Genomic DNA, 22,461 nt, shown 5'->3' with positions numbered 1-22,461 from the left:
AACAGCAGTACTTCTAATGCATGTGAGGAATGAAATTTTGTATGTGTATAAGAGGTTATTGGGTCTATGGGTGTTTTTGGGCAATTGTGTCCCTGTGAACTAAATTCTTTTAAAATGCAAAATTACCCTGTGATAAACAACTTGAGAATTGACACACTAAATATATTCTGTTCACAAGTGATTTACCTAGATTTTTCTGTTTTCTCCACACATCACGTCTCATATTTTAAGCATATTCTTCATTGACATGTAAAGTACAATTTTTTTGAGCAGAATTTATAGTGAAAATGGCTCTACAACTGAGGGACAGTATTACAGGCTCCAGGTCCGTTGCAGAAACACCCTGTCTGTAAAGTACAGCCTCCTCCATACTGTATAAATAACACCCAGAGATGTGAAGGATGCAGAGGCTCTTCTTCAATCTGAGGTAGGATGAGTTTAAATTGAAGTCTGCTGAATATTGCAAATATCTTTAAAACCCATTCAGATTAAAAATAAGATTATGAATTATACATTTACTGAAATATTACAGAATTTATTGAAATATTACATGTATATTTTAAAATATAAAATTAAGAGGTCAAAATAAGCTTAAATTATTGACTTCATACTGTCAATGATAGGATACCAGTGTTAATGTGTTTCCAACAAAAATAAAGTGTATGATTGTAGTTGTAAGTTGATTGCATAAAAGTGTACACTGAGTGGCTCTGTCTATTTTTGATGAGTGTCTGTTGGAGAATTTTCCTTTGATCCATGTCTAAGTATGATGTAATGAAACAAAACAAAAAATGATGACAAGCATGAAAAAATAGGCCTGAAGAAGGATGAGAGAATGGAAAATAACCAGTATGCATCAGCAATATGAAGTGTCAAAACAAAGTATGAAACAGAGCACCATTGTGTGAGGTTTGACCAATAGAGAAGACATGTCTAACTGTGCCAAGGTCACCAGGCGTGACAGAGGGGAAGAAATAGATTTGAGAGTATCCATTGGGCACCTAGCGATAAGAAAAAGTATAAGACATGAACACTGGCCAATGTAACCTTAGATGTCCGGACGGCCGGCCGGCTTCTCACTTTGTTGCTTGTCAATAAAGTTAATTCTTCTGACCTGGAACCTCGACTCTGAGAAACTTCTTTGAGACCTGAACCAAAAAGAACTATGAATTTGCCACAACATAATTGTCGAGCCGAGCCAGGAGGGACAAGGGGTCGAGGAGTGACCACAGTGGGCTTGCTGGCAGAGGCCTCACAAAACAAAGGCGCGCCATAAATATAAGGTAAGCAAATTTTGCTTATATTTGTTTTGTGCTGCCCCTGGTAAGCTAACGCCCGGTTGGTGACTGCCTTAAACAAAAGACTCCACCAAAAAGAACCTAAAAAGTGATAAAAGATAAGGAGGTAAAAGGAGGGTAGGTTCCAGGTTTTGAGAAAAAAGTGCATGCAGTATCTGTTTGTCTGTCCATACGCAGAAGTGCGTATTCCATTCGCATGAAGGTGCATTGTACATGTGTGCGTCACAGTATTTTATGCGAAAAGTGCGTTTGCAAGATTATATGTTGTATTGTCCCTAAACGCAGGAAAGGTGCGTTATAACGTGAGAGGCACGTTATTTGTACACGGAGGCGTGTACCCACGCGAGAGGCGCGTGGCCCCAACGCAGTAGACGCGTTGCACGTGAGAGGCACGTGATTTGTTATATGTTGTGTGTGCGTGCAACGCCCTACGTGAAAAGTGCGTTTGAAATGATGAGCACGTAATCCGTTTGTCCTGTTTGATGTTAGTCGTGCAACGCCCTACGTGAAAAGTGCGTTTGAAATGATGAGCACGTAATCTGTTAGTCTGATCTGTTTTTTGTTAAAGTGATTTTTCATCTTAAATAGAAGGAGAGAAATCTGTAGTCTTGTTTGTCTAAAGTGATTTTTCATCTTAAATAGAAGGAGAGAAATCTGTAGAATTGTCTTTTAAGTGATTTTTCACCTTGAGTAGAAGGAGAAAGATCTGTAGTCTGATCTGTTTTTTGTTTGTGTAAGTGATTTTTCATCTTAAATAGAAGGAGAGAAATCTGTAGTCTTGTTTGTCTAAAGTGATTTTTCATCTTAAATAGAAGGAGAAAAATCTGTAGTCTTGTTTGTCTAAGTGATTTTTCGTCTTAGAAATAAGGGGAAGGGTCATTTCAGGAGAAAATTAGCAAAAGTGATAATAATAATAAAATACAGTTTACTTATAATGTATTTTTCCAAAAATCCAAAAGTGATAGAAATTAAAAGTTAGAAATTATACAGCTGTATTTGAGTAAAAATTCATGGAAGGGACAGAGACGCAGAGATAAAGTGTTTTTTGGCTGAGCTCTGTGCTTTGCATGAAATTACAGCTGAGCCACTGTCCCGAAATTGTTACAATTGTATACAAGTGACCTTGGCACCGCTCAGTAAGAAAAAAGGGAGTAATTAGGCTGAGACAGACAAAGGCACATAAAATAAAACTCTTACAAGAAATAATTTTTGAATCAGTGTTATTAAAAGTTAAATGGATGATAAAACAAAAATTGATGACAGGAGAATTAAAATTAAAATAAAGAAATCAAGATATCAAAGAACAAAAAAATATTCCACGAAATTGGTTTTGTCGGCTGTTTGGCCATCTTCCGGACTGTAATCGTTGTGATCCGGATAGGGAAACACAGCCGATATTGTCAAAAGTTTGATTGATTGACTTTGACTTTTCCTTTGTTACAAGACAAAGTAGGAAAATAATAAATAAGTGTGAGAGCAGCTTTGCGTGTGTGTGTGGCTTCGAGTGGGTGAGAGAGCAGTTTTGCATGTGAGAGCAGCTCTGTGTGTGTGTGACTAAGTGTGTGTGTCTGAGCGACTCTGCGTGGGTGTGAGTGACTTTGTGCACAGCTGTGTGACAGTGCGTATGAAATCCCGGGTGTATGAGTGTGCGTTATAACAGACTGAAAGCGTTTATATTGAGATAAGAAAATAAGGAGGGAGAACAGCGACAGAGATAGAGTTTTTTCGAACCTTTTGACACCTGAAGAAAAGTACACATGTGGTCCAGAGTGGGAGATAATTATGAGGCCGAGGAGACTAGGTTGCAGAAAGAAAGAAAAGATAAAAATGATTTTCAAGAGGCATTAAAACTAACCAAAGGAATTAAAAATCACTTCTGGTTAGAAAAAGAGTTCATAGATAATGAAGGACGGAGACAGGAGTTAACAGACCAAGGAGACTGAGCTTTTGAAAAAACTGACAGGAATAACAAATCTGAACCAGGTTGAACGAAAGTGGCCCTTAGTGGATTGGCGTAATGTGATAAAAAACCAGATCACTCTTGAAGCCCTGAGACCACATTTGAACAAATTTAATCTTCTAAAAACAGTTCTTTTGAAACCACAGCTCACAGCCATCGAAATAAAGATAGATCCAATATGGATTCCATATGTGAAAAGGAAGGAAAGGAGGAATTTGCCTAGAGAACTGAAAGTGGCAACCATTCTGAGAAATGTATATATAAAGGTGGATTCATACATTAGGTCAGTGAAATGGGAGAGTGACACAATCTTTGAAGTCAAGTAGGGAGAGGAAATCAGGCCAGTCTTTGTAGATAGTTGGACATTAGAAAGACTGACAGTGTTGGTTGTTTTTGAAAAACAATCCAAGAGAGTTAACTCATTTGTGGGTGTAAATTCACCGAAACAGGCAGGAGATAGAAAGACATCCTGCACCAACCGAGAATGCCGCAGTTCTGGAAGAACAGGAGGGGCGCGAGGGGCAATAGAGGGAGAAGAATTTTAAATAAAAAAGGAAGAAAGACTTTAATTGATTTATTTGAACCATTTGAATCAGACACTTGTAGCAAAGAAGAATTAAATATTTCAGTCATCATGTTGAATGGCCATGAAGTGAAATTAACCCCATCTCTCACTTATCTATATAGGGCAGGAGAAGTAACTGCACGAGGACGGTGGTTGGAAAAGAACATTATCTGGAGTTTCTAACTGGTGTGCCTGGGGGAGGACATCATTTGGAAACGAAATATACATAACCAGCTAGAAAAAGTGATGCCGAAGCCATTGTCTGAGGTATAAATACAAACCATTTTGAGGTATCTTCAGAAAACTAAACAGATACCATAATTTTTAAACTTAACAGAAAACTGAGAACACAAAATTATAATTTGATTAATTGAATGAAGAAATAATTGAGACTTGCAGCAATGGCTTCGATGTCACAGCAACAAGAGACCCCTGTAGAGCAGATTATATCACAATATCCGATATGTAGAGATGCTATTAAAAACTTATCTCGGAGGTGGGAAAAAAGGACCAGAAAGTTACTGTAAACACTAAATGGCCAGCAGAGGGAACATTTGATTTGGCTATGTACAGGGAAATGGGAGCACTAATAAAGAATCACAAAGCCCAAGATAGAAGCAAAAAAAGAGTTGAGAAGAGAGAGAAAGAGCAGGAAGTGCTGAATCTTTTTAGAGACATGGGGATAAAATTAATTAAGGGAATCAGGGAGAAGATAGAAAATAAAAGTGACATAATGGCAACCCCTCCCCCTTATCTACCCCCATATGATTCAACCGGTAAACAACTGCCACTAGTGAATGCAACTTTAACAGTTCAAGGTAAAGTGGATTTTGAAGACGAGCCAAGTGATGAAGCAAGTAGAGAGGGAGGAGAGGATGACGACAGAAAAGTGAGCCCTGGCCACAGGGAAAGAAAAACTACAGACATCTTTGAAGTTTCAAAGCAAGACACACTGAACTATAGGGGAAGTCAAGACAGCAACCTAAGCATGAAACATCTGACCGGGGTAACCCCAGACCCCACCCTATCCAATCCTTATCATCATGCAAGCAAAGCCCTGAAAGAACTTGAAGAGAGACTGCAAAAGGAGATGGAAGCTGACACTCAGCAATCCGAGCCTGAACAGGATGAAATAGAAAGAGACATACTCATCACCAAAGAACAAATCCAAAGAGATACTGAATCCATGCGAAAAGCCTTGGAGGAAAACATGCGAAGAGAACATCAGAGACTTCAGAACTACACAAGAAACAGACCCCACTCAGCCATCCTTAACAAAGAATACAAGAACGTGTCAGGGACCCTGCTCTTGGAAGAACTCCCCCAAAGCAAACCACACTGGATAAGAGGGGACAATTTGAGAAGAAGGTCAATGAGTGGAGCATATCTGCATGAGGATGGAAGAGACCAACTGAGAGGAACAAAAACAGTGCCCCATCCTGATTAAAGGACATCAAGGACAGTATGTGCCGTGGGCGGGACAAGATCTGGACGGACTGATAGCACGCCTACCTGACATACACGAAGGGGCGGGCAAATGGATTCGACTACTGGAAGAAGAGACAATGGGCAAGATACTAGCCATCGGAGACATCAAAGCCTTGTTGGCAAAGTGTGTGGGAGGTGCAAGAACAAATGAAATCCTTGATGACTCAGGACTTAACCAAGCAGTTGACTCGACGAGGATGGATGCCATGCCACTTGACCATTACAGAACAGTGATGTGGCAAGCCCTATGAAGATATCCCACCCAGATGGATCCAAAATTATTAAAAGGGGAACCAATGGGCGAAGAAGAAAACCCTACTACCTACGTCCAGAGACAATCATGAAGATGGAAGCAAGAGCTGGAAAAAGACCCTGAACGAGATCCAGTGATAACAGTGTTGTTCAGGGCTGACATAATGGAAGCCATGCCAACTGTTGTAAAAGCCAAAGCTGGAAGATGTAGTGGGACTGAATTCAAAGACGACAAGAAAGTTCTGTGACTATGTGACTCATGCAGTAGAACAATACAGGAAGAGTGAACAGAAGATGAAGAATCAAGAAAGAGAGCTCCAAAGAAGGCTGACCCAATTACAGCTGGATGACCTAGTCAATAAAAAGAAGAAAATCCAAGCTAACATAAAAGATGTTGAAGATCAGTCAGCAGTTATGGCAGCGGTAAACATACCGAACCCAGCTGCACAAGCCATGCCGCATGCACCAGCCCCTATGGGTCAGAGCACATCCAACACCACAGGAAATCAGCAACAGCCAAGTGCACCAATTGTGATATACCTACCTGAACAGCAAAACAACAGAAATGGAGCAATGCCAGGAAGAGGACAAGGACGAGGAAGAGAATACTACAATCAACAAAGAACACAAGACATTCAAGGCATGTGTTGGGGATGCAACCAGCCTGGACATACCAAGAGAAACTGTTGTATTAACCCATGGCCCCAAAATGAACCGCTGCGTGACCAAATGTACCAACCATGGCAACAGACTAATCAGAACCAGCAGAACAGTTAAAAAAAAAAGTGTGCCATAATCTGAGTTTCATTGTACAATGATATATGACCCCCTTAGAAACCCGAGATTAGAAAATGACAGGTTAGAAAAAACGAGGGGACAGAGAGTATATTTGAATTCAAATTATATAATCGTAGGACCAGAAGGGACAGCTTGCAAATTGAAAAATGTGACTTTACTAAAACATGGTTTAGAGTAGATGATTCAATCCCACATGTAACTCTTTACCTGAATGAAGGGTGTCAAGCGAAAGATATAGGCCCAATGATGTTGAAAGCCACAGAAAAACAGTGGGAAGCCACTGAAAACCCTTTCATTTTTCAAACACCAGATATGACACATCTTAAAATTGTATGCTCGACTAACATGTTAAGGATCCCTAAATTAATAGTAGAGACAGAAAAGAAAAATGAATTGAAGTCAAAAATGGAGGAGCTGAAATTGGAGATGGAATAAAAGATACCGGTAGAGTTGTGGTCTAAGCATGATACAGATGTGGGCCTGGTGAAGCCAGCCAATCCTGTTAGAATTAGAGTAAAATCAGGAATGAAGTTGCCAAGAAAACAACAATACCCATTGAAGTTAGAACCAGTAGAAGGAATCAGAACAACAATTGAGGGATTGGTAAAAGCTGGAGTGTTAGTTGAAACTGTTAGTTATTGTAACACCTATTCTCCCAGTTGAAAAGACTAGTAAGTCAAAATGGAGATTAGTGCATGATTTAAGGGCAGTCAATGATATAATAGAAGATTGGCCGGCAGAAGTCCCAAATCCACATGAGCTATTGAAAAAGTGTTCCACCTGCTGCTCATTATTACACTGTAATTGATCCCTGTTCTGTAAGCAATATACATAAACTAGGATGCCCTAAGGATTTAAACACTCACCACTTGGTCTTGGACCAAGTCCTGAAGCTTGATTTGGAAGATTTAAGACTGGATAAAATATATTTTATATTTTTATATTGCATATTATAGCACCAAATTGAATAATGTTGCTCAAGGCTACCCACCATGCTATCAACAAGACTTAGACTAATATTTTGAACAATGACATTTTGTTTTAACCCAGGCTAGATGTTTGACATACTCCATGTTACTAACATATCCTGATATTACAATAGGGATATTTACTGCAGCAAACTCAGCTAATTTTGTCCAGCTAGAGGGGGAGGGAACACCTCATGAATGTATTTTTGCCTCTCTAGCCTTTACTCGTCTGAGACCAGATTTGGAATCAACACCAATTGTTGATGCAGACGTGGACTACTTTGTGGATGGCTCGTGTTTTAGAGACCATTTAGGCAATCCTGCTGGTTTTGCTGTTGTATAGAGAGATGGAGATGATTTCAATTCTGTTGTGATGCAGCATTGTGAACAACCTTGCTCAGCACAATTGGCCGAATTAAAAGCACTTACTGAAGCTTGCATGTTGGCTGAAAACAAAGTAGCCAACATCTATACCGAATCTGCATATGCTAATGGCGTATTTCATCTCTTTAGTGCAGTATGGAAACAAAGAGGATTCAAAAAGAGTGATGGAACCCCAATCCAACATGGGGACCAAGTTACTAAACTAATCACAGCTATGATGTTTCCAAACAAATTGGCCATTATCAAGTGTGAAGCTCATAAAAAAGGCAATAACTTTGTGATCAAAGGTAAAAATGCGGCTGATATACAGGCGAAACAAGCCTCAGGATGTCAATTAGCAGTTATGGCACCATCTGTTTTGATTCAGCCCCTACCTACTGTAGACAGCATTGCTCAAATGCAATCCAGAGCCTCTCGATCTGAAATACATATATAGCAGCAGAGGGGGGCGACAAGAGAGACACTAACAATATATATGGAGATCACATGAAGGCCATATGATAGACACCAGCCTATTGCTTAACATTTTAATTCCAGATGCGCATGGTTGACCATTGCGCAAGGGGGGAGATTAGATTATTAGAAAAATAAAATTATTAGACAAATAAAATTAGAAAAATAAAAAAGACAAAGATTCACAAAATAATGTCAGAAAAGGAACAGCAACTCCAATAGGCTCTATCCCAGTTCAAGAAGGACCCTTTAAACATCTAGTGATGGATTATGTGGACATGATAAAATCAGTAAAAGGAAAAGATACAGAGACAGTTTTCGTAGACAGATTTAGCAGATGGGTCGAAGCAGAACCCTCAGTAGACCAAGGAGCAGAAACTGATAAAAATTTTAACCAAAGAAGTCATCCCAAGATTTGGCATACCATCTCAGATTAGCTCTGACAATCAACAGAACCATTAAGACTAAGATCAAGCAATGGATGCCTTAGGCCATCAGCTAAAATACACCAGCAAAATGACATGGCAAAATAGACAAGCTCTGAATTGGCTACTGGCAGAAAAAGGAGGGGTATGTGTGATGTTTGGAATTGACTGTTGTACCTTTATTCCGAATAACACAGCCTCTGATGGAGTTTTTACATGGCCCATGAAGAAGCTGAAGGATCTGAGACAAGAAGTTGCTGAGAATGTGGGAAGAGACAGACAAGTTGAATACTGGTTTGACTCTATATTTGGGTCTTGGAAAGAATGGTTCTTTAAGGTGGGAATAATAATAGCTGTGGCTGTTGTATGTTTCTTTTGTTGTTCTGCTGTGTTGTGCCTTTTCTCAGATCCATGCTAACCAACGTGGCTGCCAAACAGATGATTAATGTGTCAGTCAAACCATCGGCAGTTGACATCGGGTGCACAAACACAAGAGTGCACCAAATTGGGCCAGGACTGGACGAACTAGATGACTTCCTGTAAGGAGGTCTGGTGAAGGAGTAAGGAATGGGGTACCTTGTTACTTTTGATTTCTAACAGTTTGATTCTGTTTTTGATAGAAAGGGAGGTAGTAACACTGTATATTTTATTTTTGGGGTAAAATTTGACAGATCATTAGAACATGAGTAGAGCAGGGAGTTAGTTAGAGGGGTTTTAATTGTTTCTTTGATTTTTATAAAGGACCCCTTCCTGAGTGTTTTCTTTTTTCTTTCTTTTTACACTTATAATCCTACTGAGAATATTTTTACATATAATCACACTAACAGTCACAAATATGAATATGTGAATGAGAGGGGACGATAAAAGGTTTGAAGCAGGTCATTGCCCGTGGTACGAGGTAATGCAACCAGATATAAAGGGAAAAGATAAGAATGTTTTTTACTATTTTTATCACTTACTAATCATTTTACTCGCTATAAAAGAGTTATTTTTAATATTTTAAAGTTTTTTATGAATCAAAAGTGAAGCACATGCATTAGACTACTGGAAATTGTTTTCACGGGGTAAAACAGAGAAATGAATTACAAGCGCGGTCACCAATTGCTGGACCAGTAAGGGCAGACTCAACTGGTGGTTTAAAAACCCACTGTTTGCTCCAACACCAGATAGTGCCCAGGGCACCTCTGGCAACGATGGAGCAACCCAGATAGCACTCCAGGCCACCGGAAGCGCCTGTGCAGTTCCTCTGGCACCGTGGGACAATCGTAACTCCAAGTCTGCACACTGAGATATGTTGATTATGATGAAAAATCAAATGTTTGAAGTAATCTATCCCTTCAAGATTGATGATAGAAAAGGAAGGTGGGATCTTTTACTCCACCCTAGTCAAGTGGGGGCGGAGATGTTTGGTCTCACTATTCCTCCAGGGTGTACCTTCGTGAGTGGGCTTATTGATAAGAGAGATGGATGGTCCATATTGGCCATGATTGAAAGATAATGGAGAGAAGCCTGATCATGAAGATACATTCTGGGACAGAAATGAAGGTGGGACTAGGATTAGTCCCAAAGGGGGGATATGTTGGAGAATTTTCCTTTGATCCATGTCTAAGTATGATGTAATGAAACAAAACAAAAAATGATGACAAGCATGAAAAAATAGGCCTGAAGAAGGATGAGAGAATGGAAAATAACCAGTATGCATCAGCAATATGAAGTGTCAAAACAAAGTATGAAACAGAGCACCATTGTGTGAGGTTTGACCAATAGAGAAGACATGTCTAACTGTGCCAAGGTCACCAGGCGTGACAGAGGGGAAGAAATAGATTTGAGAGTATCCATTGGGCACCTAGCGATAAGAAAAAGTATAAGACATGAACACTGGCCAATGTAACCTTAGATGTCCGGACGGCCGGCCGGCTTCTCACTTTGTTGCTTGTCAATAAAGTTAATTCTTCTGACCTGGAACCTCGACTCTGAGAAACTTCTTTGAGACCTGAACCAAAAAGAACTATGAATTTGCCACAACATGTCCCAAATTGCTCTCCACAGACATTCACCTTTAAGCACCTTCATAAAAATTTACAACTGTAATAAGGTTACTCCGTCTCTGTAATAATATTGTTTAGCATTACATTTTTTAAATGTTAATATTAAAATCTTAAATTCAATATAAAAATACAATATTAAATTGTCAGCTTATGATCCAATTATATTTACAGCTTATATGTCTGATTTACAATGTTTTGTTTTTGATTAAGATTTTGCCATGGGTGCCACGAGACTCTGCTTCCTGCTCTTCTGTGTCTTTTTGGCGAGCGTCTCTTCTGTGGAAAAACTTAACAATATTAATGACTTGAGAAAAACTGGCTATGGAAAGCCTCATCCACGTCATGGACTCCAGTTATTGTTCTGGTTTGCCCAAAACGCGTTTGTTGATCAAAACAACAATCGTATCCAATTGAATTTTAATCCTAGAAGAGACTATGGATCCCATCAGTTTAGAAACAGAGAGGGCTTTCTTCCCATCGGGCTAAGTTACTATTCTGTTGGTAATCTAAATGATCCTCGTGCTCGTGCTTTGCCGGAGTATGTACAGAGGTTTTACAGAAACAGTAATCTACCAGAAAGAAACATGGACAGGCTTATCATCTCTTTGGACAGAAACAGACCAGACAGAATATCCAATGTGTTTATTACAGCACATTACCTTAACAGCAATGACTTTAATCCTTCTGAGACTTATGAGATTGATCCTGCACTAATCTCGAGCATCAGACAAACTAATTGCCAAGATGTTATTTCTAGTACATCACAACATGATGATGAAGATGATGATAGATGCAATCGGTTTCTGGAACAGACAGGATATAATGGCAAATACTGTAGGCCTAAAGACAACCGAAAGAAACGCTCACCCCCTTCCCAGTGCAACACATTTGACGGAATTAAACTAGAGATTAAAACAACTACACAAGGTTACTCAAAACTTATATGGGAGATCCCTGCTGACATAATGAAAAACTATATGTATGTGTACATTGATATTTGCCAAAACACTACTTCCTGTGATCCTAAAGATCCTACGCAGGTCAGCAAACATATTTTTAACATTGATACAGCATCTGGGTCTTTAGATACTTCTGTCTCCCTGAATGCTGGTCTCCAACCCCGACTGCACATGTCAAATATTTGGTATGGACCAGAGTTTGATGGAGCTAACAGAGTGATCCCCATCAGAATAAAGGGGACTAATGCTAATCTGCAGCTCTACGCTGAAGACGGCAAAGCCTGTGCTCGACTCTACATCAAGAAAACCTTCAGTAACTGGATGGACGTTCTCAACAACTCATGGGTGGGGTTCTACAAAAGCTCACAAGATAAAAATGATGACTATTCCACATATCAGTATGCTAAGAAGTTTGCAAAAATTGAAGACGATAGCACAAAGGATTATGATATATACAAATACAAGTCAGGTTCGGTCATTGCTCCTGGAGTTCAAATCCGCTTCTTTCTGGACAATGAATATAATAAAGTTTTAGCACGAACTACACCCTGGGAGAGTGATGAAAAAGTGACATCAACATGGGACAAAGGGAATCCTAAACTCTCATCTGCCTGGTCTTATCCAGAATTCTTTTACGAACCAGAGTTCTATGATGCTAACAATGTCCTCCCTATTAAAATACAGACGTATGATGCTGGTCTGCAGCTCTTCACTCAAGATGGTAAAGCTTGTGCTCGGCTTTATATCAAGAAGACTTTCACAGACTGGAAAAATACATTCAAAAACTCATGGGTGGGGTTTTACATTAGTTCACAAAAAACAAATGAACAGTATGACACATATCAATATGCTGTGAAATTTGAAAAGATGGAGGATGAAACAAAAAATTTTGATGTTTATCAGTACAAATCCGAAATAGCTATTGCACCCGGAGTACAGATCCGTTTCATGGAGGACAAGGGCTATGATAATAAATTAGTGGAAACTGAGGCCTGGAAGAGTGGTTAAAATTCACTATAAATGAATAAGATTATGAAAAATAAATAAAAGCTTTAAAGCAGGATAATATCATTCTACAGTCTGAGCTCATACAATCTTATATGATTTGTAAGAGTCTGCTGTCTGTGTCCTGATGAGTACATATACTGTTAATCACAGATCTCTCTAATATACTGTATCTTCATTTGATATTTATTGCAATGTATTAATGTAAAATAACCTTACTCTGCTTGTTTTGCACAACTGATCTATAGAATGCATATATCTAATGAAAATGAGTTGAGTCTGTGTCCTTGTTTTGATATTCCACCGGTAAAAAAACACAAAAAAACAGAAGTGAATAATTGTATTTTTCGCTTGCAGTGGTTATGTTGTTTTCAAAACAGTTTTAAGTGTTTTTTAAATTAATTAATTAAAAAATTTTTTTATTCCATCATTCTAAAAATTGGGAAATTCTGTCACATAACTATATACGCAATAAAGGGGATACATTTACAGTAATTGCAATATTTATTCATCAAACAAATGACTGTGAAATTATATTTTTGTACTTACCATCATTATTTTGCCTTGCTGATGGTTATAAATATGGTGGACGATCAGGAAAAGTCATGTGACTGAAATTAATAGGTGTAATTTTAAAGTTGTATAATACAACACAGTATCTGCATATCATTTAGTGACTGAACTCACTGTCTGCACTGAGAGGAGGGTTTTTCTGACAAATCCTGTGTTCATTTTGTTAATCACTTGCAGTTGCTTGTAATATTCTGACACTTTTAGTTTTAAGTATTTTATGATGTTCCTAATTAAAGAGATCACTAGTTTTTCGAATCACTAGGTTTTTTTTATTATTATTTCTCCAGTCTTTGGTGACAAAACAACTTTTTAGCAGCTTTCTGTTTTGGTAAGAATGAATGGTTTATTCTTTGTTGCAGCGATTCAGTTTCATTTTGATGCAGTTGATTCTAAGAAAATAAACTTCAGCTTTACACACATCTTCACACAAATGTTCAAAGCAAATTAGAATGATCTTGACAAATATATATTAATTGAATTCATTTTGAACAAAACAACAACAAGCTGCACGCCAGCCCATATGGACGCTGATCCTTCACTCCTCAGGTTGTTTAGTTTAACCCATTAAAAACTAAATGAATATCTTGACAAAAACAATGATCACGTTTTAGCACAACCTGCCAATGACAGTTATTACACAGCAATATGCTGTGCATTTTAAAATGATGGAGGATGGTGACAAGAATTTTGATATTGTAACAAGTCCAATTTGCCCACTGTAGGTTACCCAGAGTAAAGATCTGTGCACTGATAGACAAATATGATAATACATTAGAGCAAACAAAGCCCTAAAATTATGTAATTTGTTCTTTAAAAACGTAACAGCCACATATGCTATGGTAAGGAAAATTACATTTACATTTATTCATTTAGCAGACGCTTTTGTCCAAAGCGACTTACAAATTGGGACTAAATTAAGCGAGTCATTGTGAAGAGGCAAAAACAACGCAAGAAGTGCTCAAAATACGAAGTTCAGGCATTATTCAGAGTAGCATAAGCCCGATAAGCGAGAATTTACAGGAAAAGGAAAAGGAATTTTTTATGAGGTTAAGTGCTCACGGAAGAGATGAGTTTTCAGTTCTTTTTTGAATGTTGTCAGGGATTCTGCATTCCGGATGCGGGTGGGGAGATCATTCCACCAGCATGGAACTGTGAATGAGAATGTTCTGGAAAGCGATTTTTTGGCTCTTTGTGATGGAACCACGAGATGTCGCTCGTTGGCCGATCATAGGCTTCTGGTAGGGGTGTAGGCTCGTAGGAGTGAGTGAAAGTAGGAGGGAGCTGAGCCTAATTAATTGACTTCCAGAGTCCGAGAGGTCACTTACTTTGATTCATTATATAACCTATGTTTAAATTTCTGTTGAGATAGGCATCTTTAGGCTATAAAACCAAAACACAAATCAATGCTGTTCATCTCGGGAGGTGAATTTGTTTCTATATGTTGTACATATGTGGCTGTCACTTCAAGAAAGAGCGAATGATTCGGATAAGAAAAAAAGGAACGCATAGGTTTGTGATCGACCCATCTCAATTCACATGTTTAGGCATTTTTGTATGCGCTCCGAATTATTGGTTTGATTCTAAACAAAACATTTGCATATTACCCAGGGGGCAAAGGGAGTTTAGCAGACATGGGCTGCTGTAAAAGGTTGTCATATAAAAATGAAATCTATGATGTCTGAGGATCACAACCTGGGTGGACAACCCGGTCAACAAGCTGCTGGAAACTTGTAATTAGGGTCAAAACAATGCTACCTCAAATTCTGCTTTAACTCCCCGGAATCACCCAAACATGTTAAAAAGGTTTAATTATATGCATGAATCCTAAAACACACAGGAGACATGTGTGGAGTAGGTTTAAAATTATTTACTGATTAAAACTGTTACATTAAGTAGCAATTTGTACCAAAAAAAAAAAACATTAATGAAACAGACAAACAGATTACAATTCAGGGTGATAACTAATTTCTGTATTAATGTTTATACAATTTGTTTAGCTGTTTTCGGAGTTACTGCTGCTGTCGCTGCTCTCTAGTGTTTCAGCATGCTGTATCCTACTACATTTGGTTGCCAACCCCTGGCAACGGCATCCTATGTAGCATGCAATTGCCCTCTTTGAACAGGAGCAGTTCTTCTGACAACCATTAACCAGAGATGGGCACAAATACATCAAAAAGTATTTAATTACAAATAACAAATACTTACTCATCAAATGTATTTAAATCAAATACAAAATACTGCTGTGAAAAAAGTATTTAATTAAAATACAAGTAATTTGTAATTTGAAAATACAAAAAAAAAATTACAGTCTTCTGTAGTGTAAGTGTGGCGTTAGATACATGTAAGAGTCTAGAATATTGCAATATCATTGTTTAGTGCAGAAGATGTGCTTTTAACGTACATGTTGCCACATACTGTCATAATAAAAGATAATTACGCATATAACACTATTTGTATTATATTACACAAAAAGTAGTTAACGCTGCTGTGAGGGTGTTTCTAATAGCTCGGCTGTGACAAAGTTGACAGCTTTCTCTCTTCCGACTGCCATTATCAATTTTTTTACTCTTTTTGAAAGTTGTGAAAACGCTGTTGTGGCGTTTTTCTTTTGCTATGTGAGCAAATTGGAGTCAGCAATCAGAGTTATAATAAAAAGTGTCCTGGCTCTTCCAAGCTTTATAATGACAGTCAATGGGTATATTTTTCATAAAAGTGTGTCTATCCATCATAAAGTGCATCTATCCATCATAAAAGTGCATTTATCCATCATAAAAGTGCATTTATCCATCATAAAAGTGCATCTATCATCATTAAAGTGCGTCTATCCATCATAAAACTGCATCTATCCATCATAAAAGTGTGTCTATCCATCATAAAAGTGCATCTATCCATCATAAAAGTGTGTCTATCCATCATAAAGTGCATCTATCTATCATAAAAGTGCATCTATCCATCATAAAAGTGCGTCTATCCATCATAAAAGTGCATCTATCCATCATAAAAGTGTGTCTATCCATCATAAAGTGCATCTATCTATCATAAAAGTGCATCTATCCATCATAAAAGTGCGTCTATCCATCATAAAAGTGCGTCTATCCATCATAAAAGTGTGTCTATCCATCATAAAGTGCATCTATCCATCATAAAAGTGCATCTATCCATCATAAAAGTGTGTCTATCCATCATAAAAGTGCATCAAGAATGGTCATAACTTCTTTTTCTTTAAGTCAGTTAGGCTTACATAAAAACGTAGATCGGTCTGATTTGAGTCCAAAAAGACTGATTAAAAAGACTTCACTAACTGCTAGCTGAGGAAAACAAGCTCCCAAACTCAGGACATTAACTAGCCTAGTCATTTATGGTTCCTTATCGTAGCCTGTCACATGGCAAAAGTACGCAGAACTCTTTTTAAATTTGCTATTAATTATTTTATTAATAACAAATTAACAGTGCTTATCTGGACACAAACAGTGTTAAACTTGTTAATAATTTGTATAATCGGATTTATGGGGAATTTTTTAACACTCTTCTAGACTAGAGCTCTGTTTGCACTAATGTAGGCCTGTTATCATAAACTTTGTCTATCAGGAAACAGATGTGGTGCAATGGCCAAAAGGGATTTTGGTTCCCACATCCTCCATCTTTTTCACAGCATATATGTAATTATGTGTTATTTTTGTCCTTTTTTAAAGAGTTTAAAAAACGCTTTTAGTTGGAACATCTCACAGATAGTTATTTAATTCTTAAAAGTTTAAACTAAACATAACCTGCATAACCTCAGTGTCCAGATATCTTCACAGACTCTGCACAAGTTTCACGTTGTGCCTGTCAGGCTATTTTACAATAAGGACCTGCTGACTGGACATATCTCTTACAAATCATTCGGTGCAGAGTTTTTTGACATGCTCATCCATGTAAGTTCCTCTTTCATAAAACAAGGATGTTGGATATTTTTTATGAAAATGCTGACAACAGTTCTCCAGTTTGGACCTGTTACCCTGCAGGTCATGTTCTGTGGGCAGAGTAAGACCCGTATCTGTTTTAAGGCCATTGCCCTTTTTGACATTAAAAACACTGACATGGGCTACTCTTTAATTCACTGTTTCCCAATCACCAACGAACAATAATGAGGTAAAAAAAAAAAAAAAAAAAAAAAAAATACTGAGGAAATGAAATGAAAGGTTATGGCTGTTTGCAAACATGATGACTTTGGCAGTTCTCAATGCCCCAAGTTCAGGGAAAAGAGTTAATCATCAGTCAGTCCCAACTTAGATAGCGGGTGGGTTTTTACAGTTCACAAGATGTCAACAGTACGCTATTTCAAATCTATTTCTATTAACAAACCCTCTTTTGGCATTTAAAAACTATTTCAGGATTTACTAAGACACGCAGTGAGAAAACACTGGCGATGCACAAGTGTGGACACCTTATTGCATATGCATTTGTAGGAGTTTCCTTTTTAGACACAAATGAATGGGAGGAGAGTTAAATGAATCATGCAATTCACTCGTCAATTTACTGAACATAATGTTTGCCAAGCCACGTTATTTTTTATTTGTGCTGCTCTTGGTAGACTGCGTTGGTCATTATGGAAATCTGCATTATGGAAATTAGCTTAAAAACCCAAGCACATCACAATAAAATTATGATGACATGTTGAATCTTGGTTCTAATCACATTTGACCTAGGGGAAGTCGTGCCCTAATGGTTAGAGAGTCAGACTGGTAACCCATGAAAATGGCTGCCACAGCTCCGTGTGTGTGTCCATGGTTTGCAGTGTGTGTGTGTGTGTGTGTGTGTTCACTTACTGCTCCTAATGTGTGTGCACTAACTTAGATGGGTTAAATGCAGAGGACAAATTCCGAGTATGGGTTACCATACTTGGCCTTCACATGTCCTTTTCACATTTCAATCATTTAATGGACTAGAGCCAAAAAAATTATTCTAACCAGAATACAGAGGTTTGATGCAAGTCTGCAGATTTAAACTATGGACAGGAAAAAAAAAAAAAAAAAAAAAAAGCAGTATCTAGTTGCTATACTTTTCATTGTAATACTTTGAATAATATACAATTTTAATGGCAACTGCATACTGTGATTTCAGAGTGAACATGATCAGGAAAAGACTGTTAGATAGCAGCATTTTACTGTAGAATCTCAATGATTGTCTGTTTACATTAATCACTTATATTTGCACAGATTAACTGTAAAAGTATAATAATGCCCACATTTCGATTCAATACCAAATTATCACCCCCTTGTTGAAGTCTCTACTTGATTGCCTAATCCTAACCCCACACCTAATAAAATAACCATGCTGGGGAATCAGGCGTAATCTGGCAGGCAGACATTTTTCGGCACCACACCGGCCCTGTGCCCACTGTGGCCTGAATAAATAATATGGTTGCTATGTGATGCAATTCTGTTGTAAGCTCATGACGAGAGAATTGCAAAACTCCCTCCTACTTAATGTAAAAGGAGGATGCATTGGATTAATTACTGCTAAAGTTAAAGACTTTATTGTCATTATACTGCTGTGCAAAACAACAACATTCTGTTCATATAAAAAAGATGCATAAGATAAAACAATTAGTACAGTAAAAAGTAGGGATGCAAGATATTTCTGCCACCATATCGGTATCGGCCGATATATGATCATTTTAAAGTTATCGTTATCGGACCAATAAGAAAATTTGCCATATAGTTTAAAGCCTTTAGCTGAGACACTTCAGATGCATACTGTTTTCCATGATGGTTTTGAATTGCTTGAAATATGATTGAAATCACTTCAAAAAAGGAAAATAGAGTTTAGTGCAACATGTGCAGCGCAAGTCTGTTATATAGACTACATAAAATTACACTGAGAACATTATAATTGTGTGCTTGGGACATGGCTTTTAATAGTGAGACTTATGTTTTTGCAATCAGGCTCTCAAAATGTATATAAAAACGTATTTTTACTTAAATTTAGAGCTTTCAAATATGAAGAATTATCGGTATCGGCCAAATTTTCATATCAGTGCATCCCTAGTAAAAAGCAACAGACTGTTTAAAGTGTAATTTGCAGTGCAATTACAAATATAATTTATAGATGGGAAACCAGTCAGGAAGTGTTCAATAGTTGCAAAAAAAGCTATTTTTCAGTCTTGTACTACGAGAGTAAATTGTCCTGTATCTCCTACCAGAAGGAGGGAGATTAACGAGGTAGTGTGCAGGGTGAGTGGGATGATGATCTCAAATCCATTTGGAGGTTCTGCTCTGACATGAGTTACATTGGTAACTGTGTGTGCCAATGATATTTTGTGCCATTTTGGTAACTAGCTGCACAGCCCTCTGTTCCTCTCTTGTACAACTACCGTACCAGGATGTGATGCAATATGTCAGTTCACTCTCCACAGCACATCGATAAAAGTTCTGAGGCAATCTTACTTTCTTTAATCTTCTCAGAAAATAAAGACGTTGTTGTGCTTTTCCAATGACAGTTGAGGTGTGTATGTAGTCCAAGAAAAAATCCTCTGTAATGTTCAACCCCAATCATTTAAAACGGGGAACTCTCTCCACAGCAACTCCATTTATTTCTCTCTCTCTTTTTTCTTGGTATTCAGAATGAGATTATTGTTGGAGCACCAGGCTGTCAGATTTTGTAGTTCGTGCCTATGCATACTCATCATTGTTCATGATAAAGCCAATATCATCTACAAATTTTGTTTGTTACATGGGCAGGTAGACTGTCATGAGTGAAGAGTGCATATAGCAGGGGACTCAACACACATCCACCAGTATTCAGGGTATGGCCTGAAGAAGTGAATTTTCCTAGTCTGACATTCTGGGAACGGTTGGTTAAAAAGTCCAAAGTAATTACTACTAAGCTGGACATTGATGCATTTGCTAGCATCAAACTTCAATGATTCATTTTGGGCTGCTGGCAAGTGGTCACATACTGCCACCTACTGTCTACTTTGTGTCCTCCCAAACCATACACACACTTTTGCCATAAAGTTTAATCATATTTCTATCTTGCCCAGGTGTACTGCTGTAAAGATTTATTTAGAGTGTTGAAATCCCAGAGCAACCTTGTGAGCATATTGTGAAAATACTTCAAACTAAGTCAACCTTACTAGAAATGTTGCAGATGAAACAATAGCAGACAAAACAAAAAGACACACTTTTGCTGTAAAAACAACTTATTTATTAATTAATTATAAAAATAAATTGTAATCAATGTGTTTCATGTTACTGATGATTTGTTCAATTTAAGGCAACTTTAGACCGATTTGATGGTGTCCACGTTATGCTGACTTCCTTTTTTTCTCCCTGCGAGAAACAAAATAAAACCGTTAAGAGAGGCTTCTCACGATTTAACTTCAGCTCATTTACCAGTACATCAAAAAAGACATCAAAAAATTACATTTGCACATTACAAAACTTTGAACTGGGTCAGGACTACGTTTGCCAGTTTAGTCATATTCACAGCTAAGGTTACATTTTGTGCTCACTACCATTCAATACGCTGTTTTTAAGAAACATAAATGTAAGTGTGTGTAATGCTGAACTCACTGGATATGTGTGATTGCTTTCTGAACCCATAGATCATCAGGGTTAGCACAGATCAGTCTGTCCTTTACCGTAGTAAAACTGCAGGAAAGAGAATGTTCAAGATTAAGTAGATATCACAGATTATTCTTTCACATTGTTATGTAAGAACATTAATATCAGAGACATGTAATTATAAGACAGAACCAGTGTTGTTACTCACATGACAGCCTCTATGTTGCAGGTCGTGGTGACGTCCTGTCGAATGAAGTCTTGCAGCCGGTTAACAGGTAAAGGATGCGGTGAATACTTGGTACAGCACCTCACCGGACCTTAACACAAGACACACTCTCAGTTCATGTGGTATCATGATACCTCACCAACTAACCTGTCCCACAGGTTTATTCAAAGATTCATTAATCCACATTAATCCACTTTCCTGGTAAACTTGGCATTGTATATTGTGAATATTGTTGGCTCTGTGACAAATTGCTTGTGTTGCCCTATTCAAAGTCACTTTGGGTTAAAAACATCTGTTTAGGCAAGGTGAAGGATAAAAAAAACTATTTTTTTTATGTTTAAATATGCTAATGAGGTGTTATCTAATTAAATATGCAATAATTTGCATACATTTCTAGAACAAAAATCTGAACGTTAGATTTAGTCAGGTTTAAAATTCTTGGGATTTTGGATATTTCTATTTATCACTCCACGCCAACAGCCAGAAATAAATACATTTTCACCATTTCTTTAGGAATACAATGTTGTATAAAATCAGGAAAATTATATATGAACAAACCCCTCAGTAAAAAAAACCTTTAGAATATAGATAAGAATAAAACGGCCTTTAAAGATATGTACTGTAATTGAAATCTACAGATGCAAATAGATAAAGTGCTCTAAAACATACAGTTAAAAGTGTATTTTGGATATTTTCTTTCCACAAGTCTGAAAAAAAAAAAAACCTTAATGAAAAGCCAAAAAAGCCAAAATCTCAAAATTGATGCATGTAGTGTCTCGTCTTAAACCCATATGAAAATGTTAAATTCACTATAAAATAATGCCTTTGAATCTGTATATGCACAGTAACATATTTGTGAAACCCATTTAACAATGCTAGAACCAATGGCATCTTGGAGTCATATGAAAAAGTATTCCTATTAAGTATTCTTTAATATTTCTAATTTTTTGTTCCACAGGAAAAAAAAAAAAACCCGACATAAAGTGGTGTAAATAACAACTGAATTTAATTTCTTAGGCCATGCAACTGCTAAAACAGAACCATATCAAGCCAGTGATGCTCTGATAAGTTAGAGATGTTAAATTGTTTTGCCTCTTCAATTCACCACTGAGTTAAGATGTAAATTCATCACAAATCAATTGCAATAGCCCGGATTGTCAAGCATGGCAGTGTCTCAGCTGTGGTAAACGTGTTCGTCATAAATGTGTAAAATATATAAAAATGCAGGCGGCTACATTTCAAGAACAGCCTTGTGAATTCAAAGCCCTGAAAAAACACTTGAAATGGAAGAGAATGTCTGATAGAAGTCAGTTTTACTTACTGCTTTGACTCAAAGTGACCCAGAAACACAGCAGCAGCAGCAGCGTCGATGACGTCAGGACCAGTCTGCTCATCATGGGAGGGAAACAAGACGCTTATCGGTGAAAAATTCAATAAAAAGTGATCAAAAGTATTTGAAAGTGTTAGTTAGTGGATAGTAGCAGCAATGTTGAGGATGGTGATGATGAAGGG

General features: G+C 37.6%; 2 protein-coding genes across 2 annotated transcripts; one reads left to right on the top strand and one right to left on the bottom strand.

The window, feature by feature from the left end:
- The first annotated feature begins 342 nt into the window (after nucleotides 1–342).
- Nucleotides 343–13,431, top strand: LOC311292655 (uncharacterized protein). Its single transcript, XM_084412413.1, has 2 exons — nucleotides 343–427; nucleotides 10,850–13,431. The coding sequence occupies exon 2, from the start codon at nucleotides 10,858–10,860 to the stop codon at nucleotides 12,604–12,606; it is 1,749 nt and encodes a 582-aa protein (XP_084268539.1). The 5' UTR covers nucleotides 343–427; nucleotides 10,850–10,857; the 3' UTR covers nucleotides 12,607–13,431.
- Nucleotides 13,432–20,400: 6,969 nt separating this feature from the next.
- Nucleotides 20,401–22,461, bottom strand: ccl20a.4 (chemokine (C-C motif) ligand 20a, duplicate 4). The gene is made up of 4 exons (XM_084410184.1): nucleotides 22,271–22,461; nucleotides 20,932–21,040; nucleotides 20,733–20,810; nucleotides 20,401–20,489 (listed from the first exon to the last, which is right to left on the bottom strand). Exons 1-4 carry the CDS (start codon nucleotides 22,344–22,346, stop codon nucleotides 20,465–20,467), a joined length of 288 nt encoding a protein of 95 aa, XP_084266310.1. The 5' UTR covers nucleotides 22,347–22,461; the 3' UTR covers nucleotides 20,401–20,464.

This window comes from Rutilus rutilus (assembly GCF_951802725.1).
Source record: "Rutilus rutilus genome assembly, chromosome: 6".
NCBI classification, from domain to species: domain Eukaryota; kingdom Metazoa; phylum Chordata; class Actinopteri; order Cypriniformes; family Leuciscidae; genus Rutilus; species Rutilus rutilus.
The sequence above is the reverse complement of the archived record's forward strand: the minus strand, read 5'-3'. Positions and strand labels throughout refer to the sequence as shown.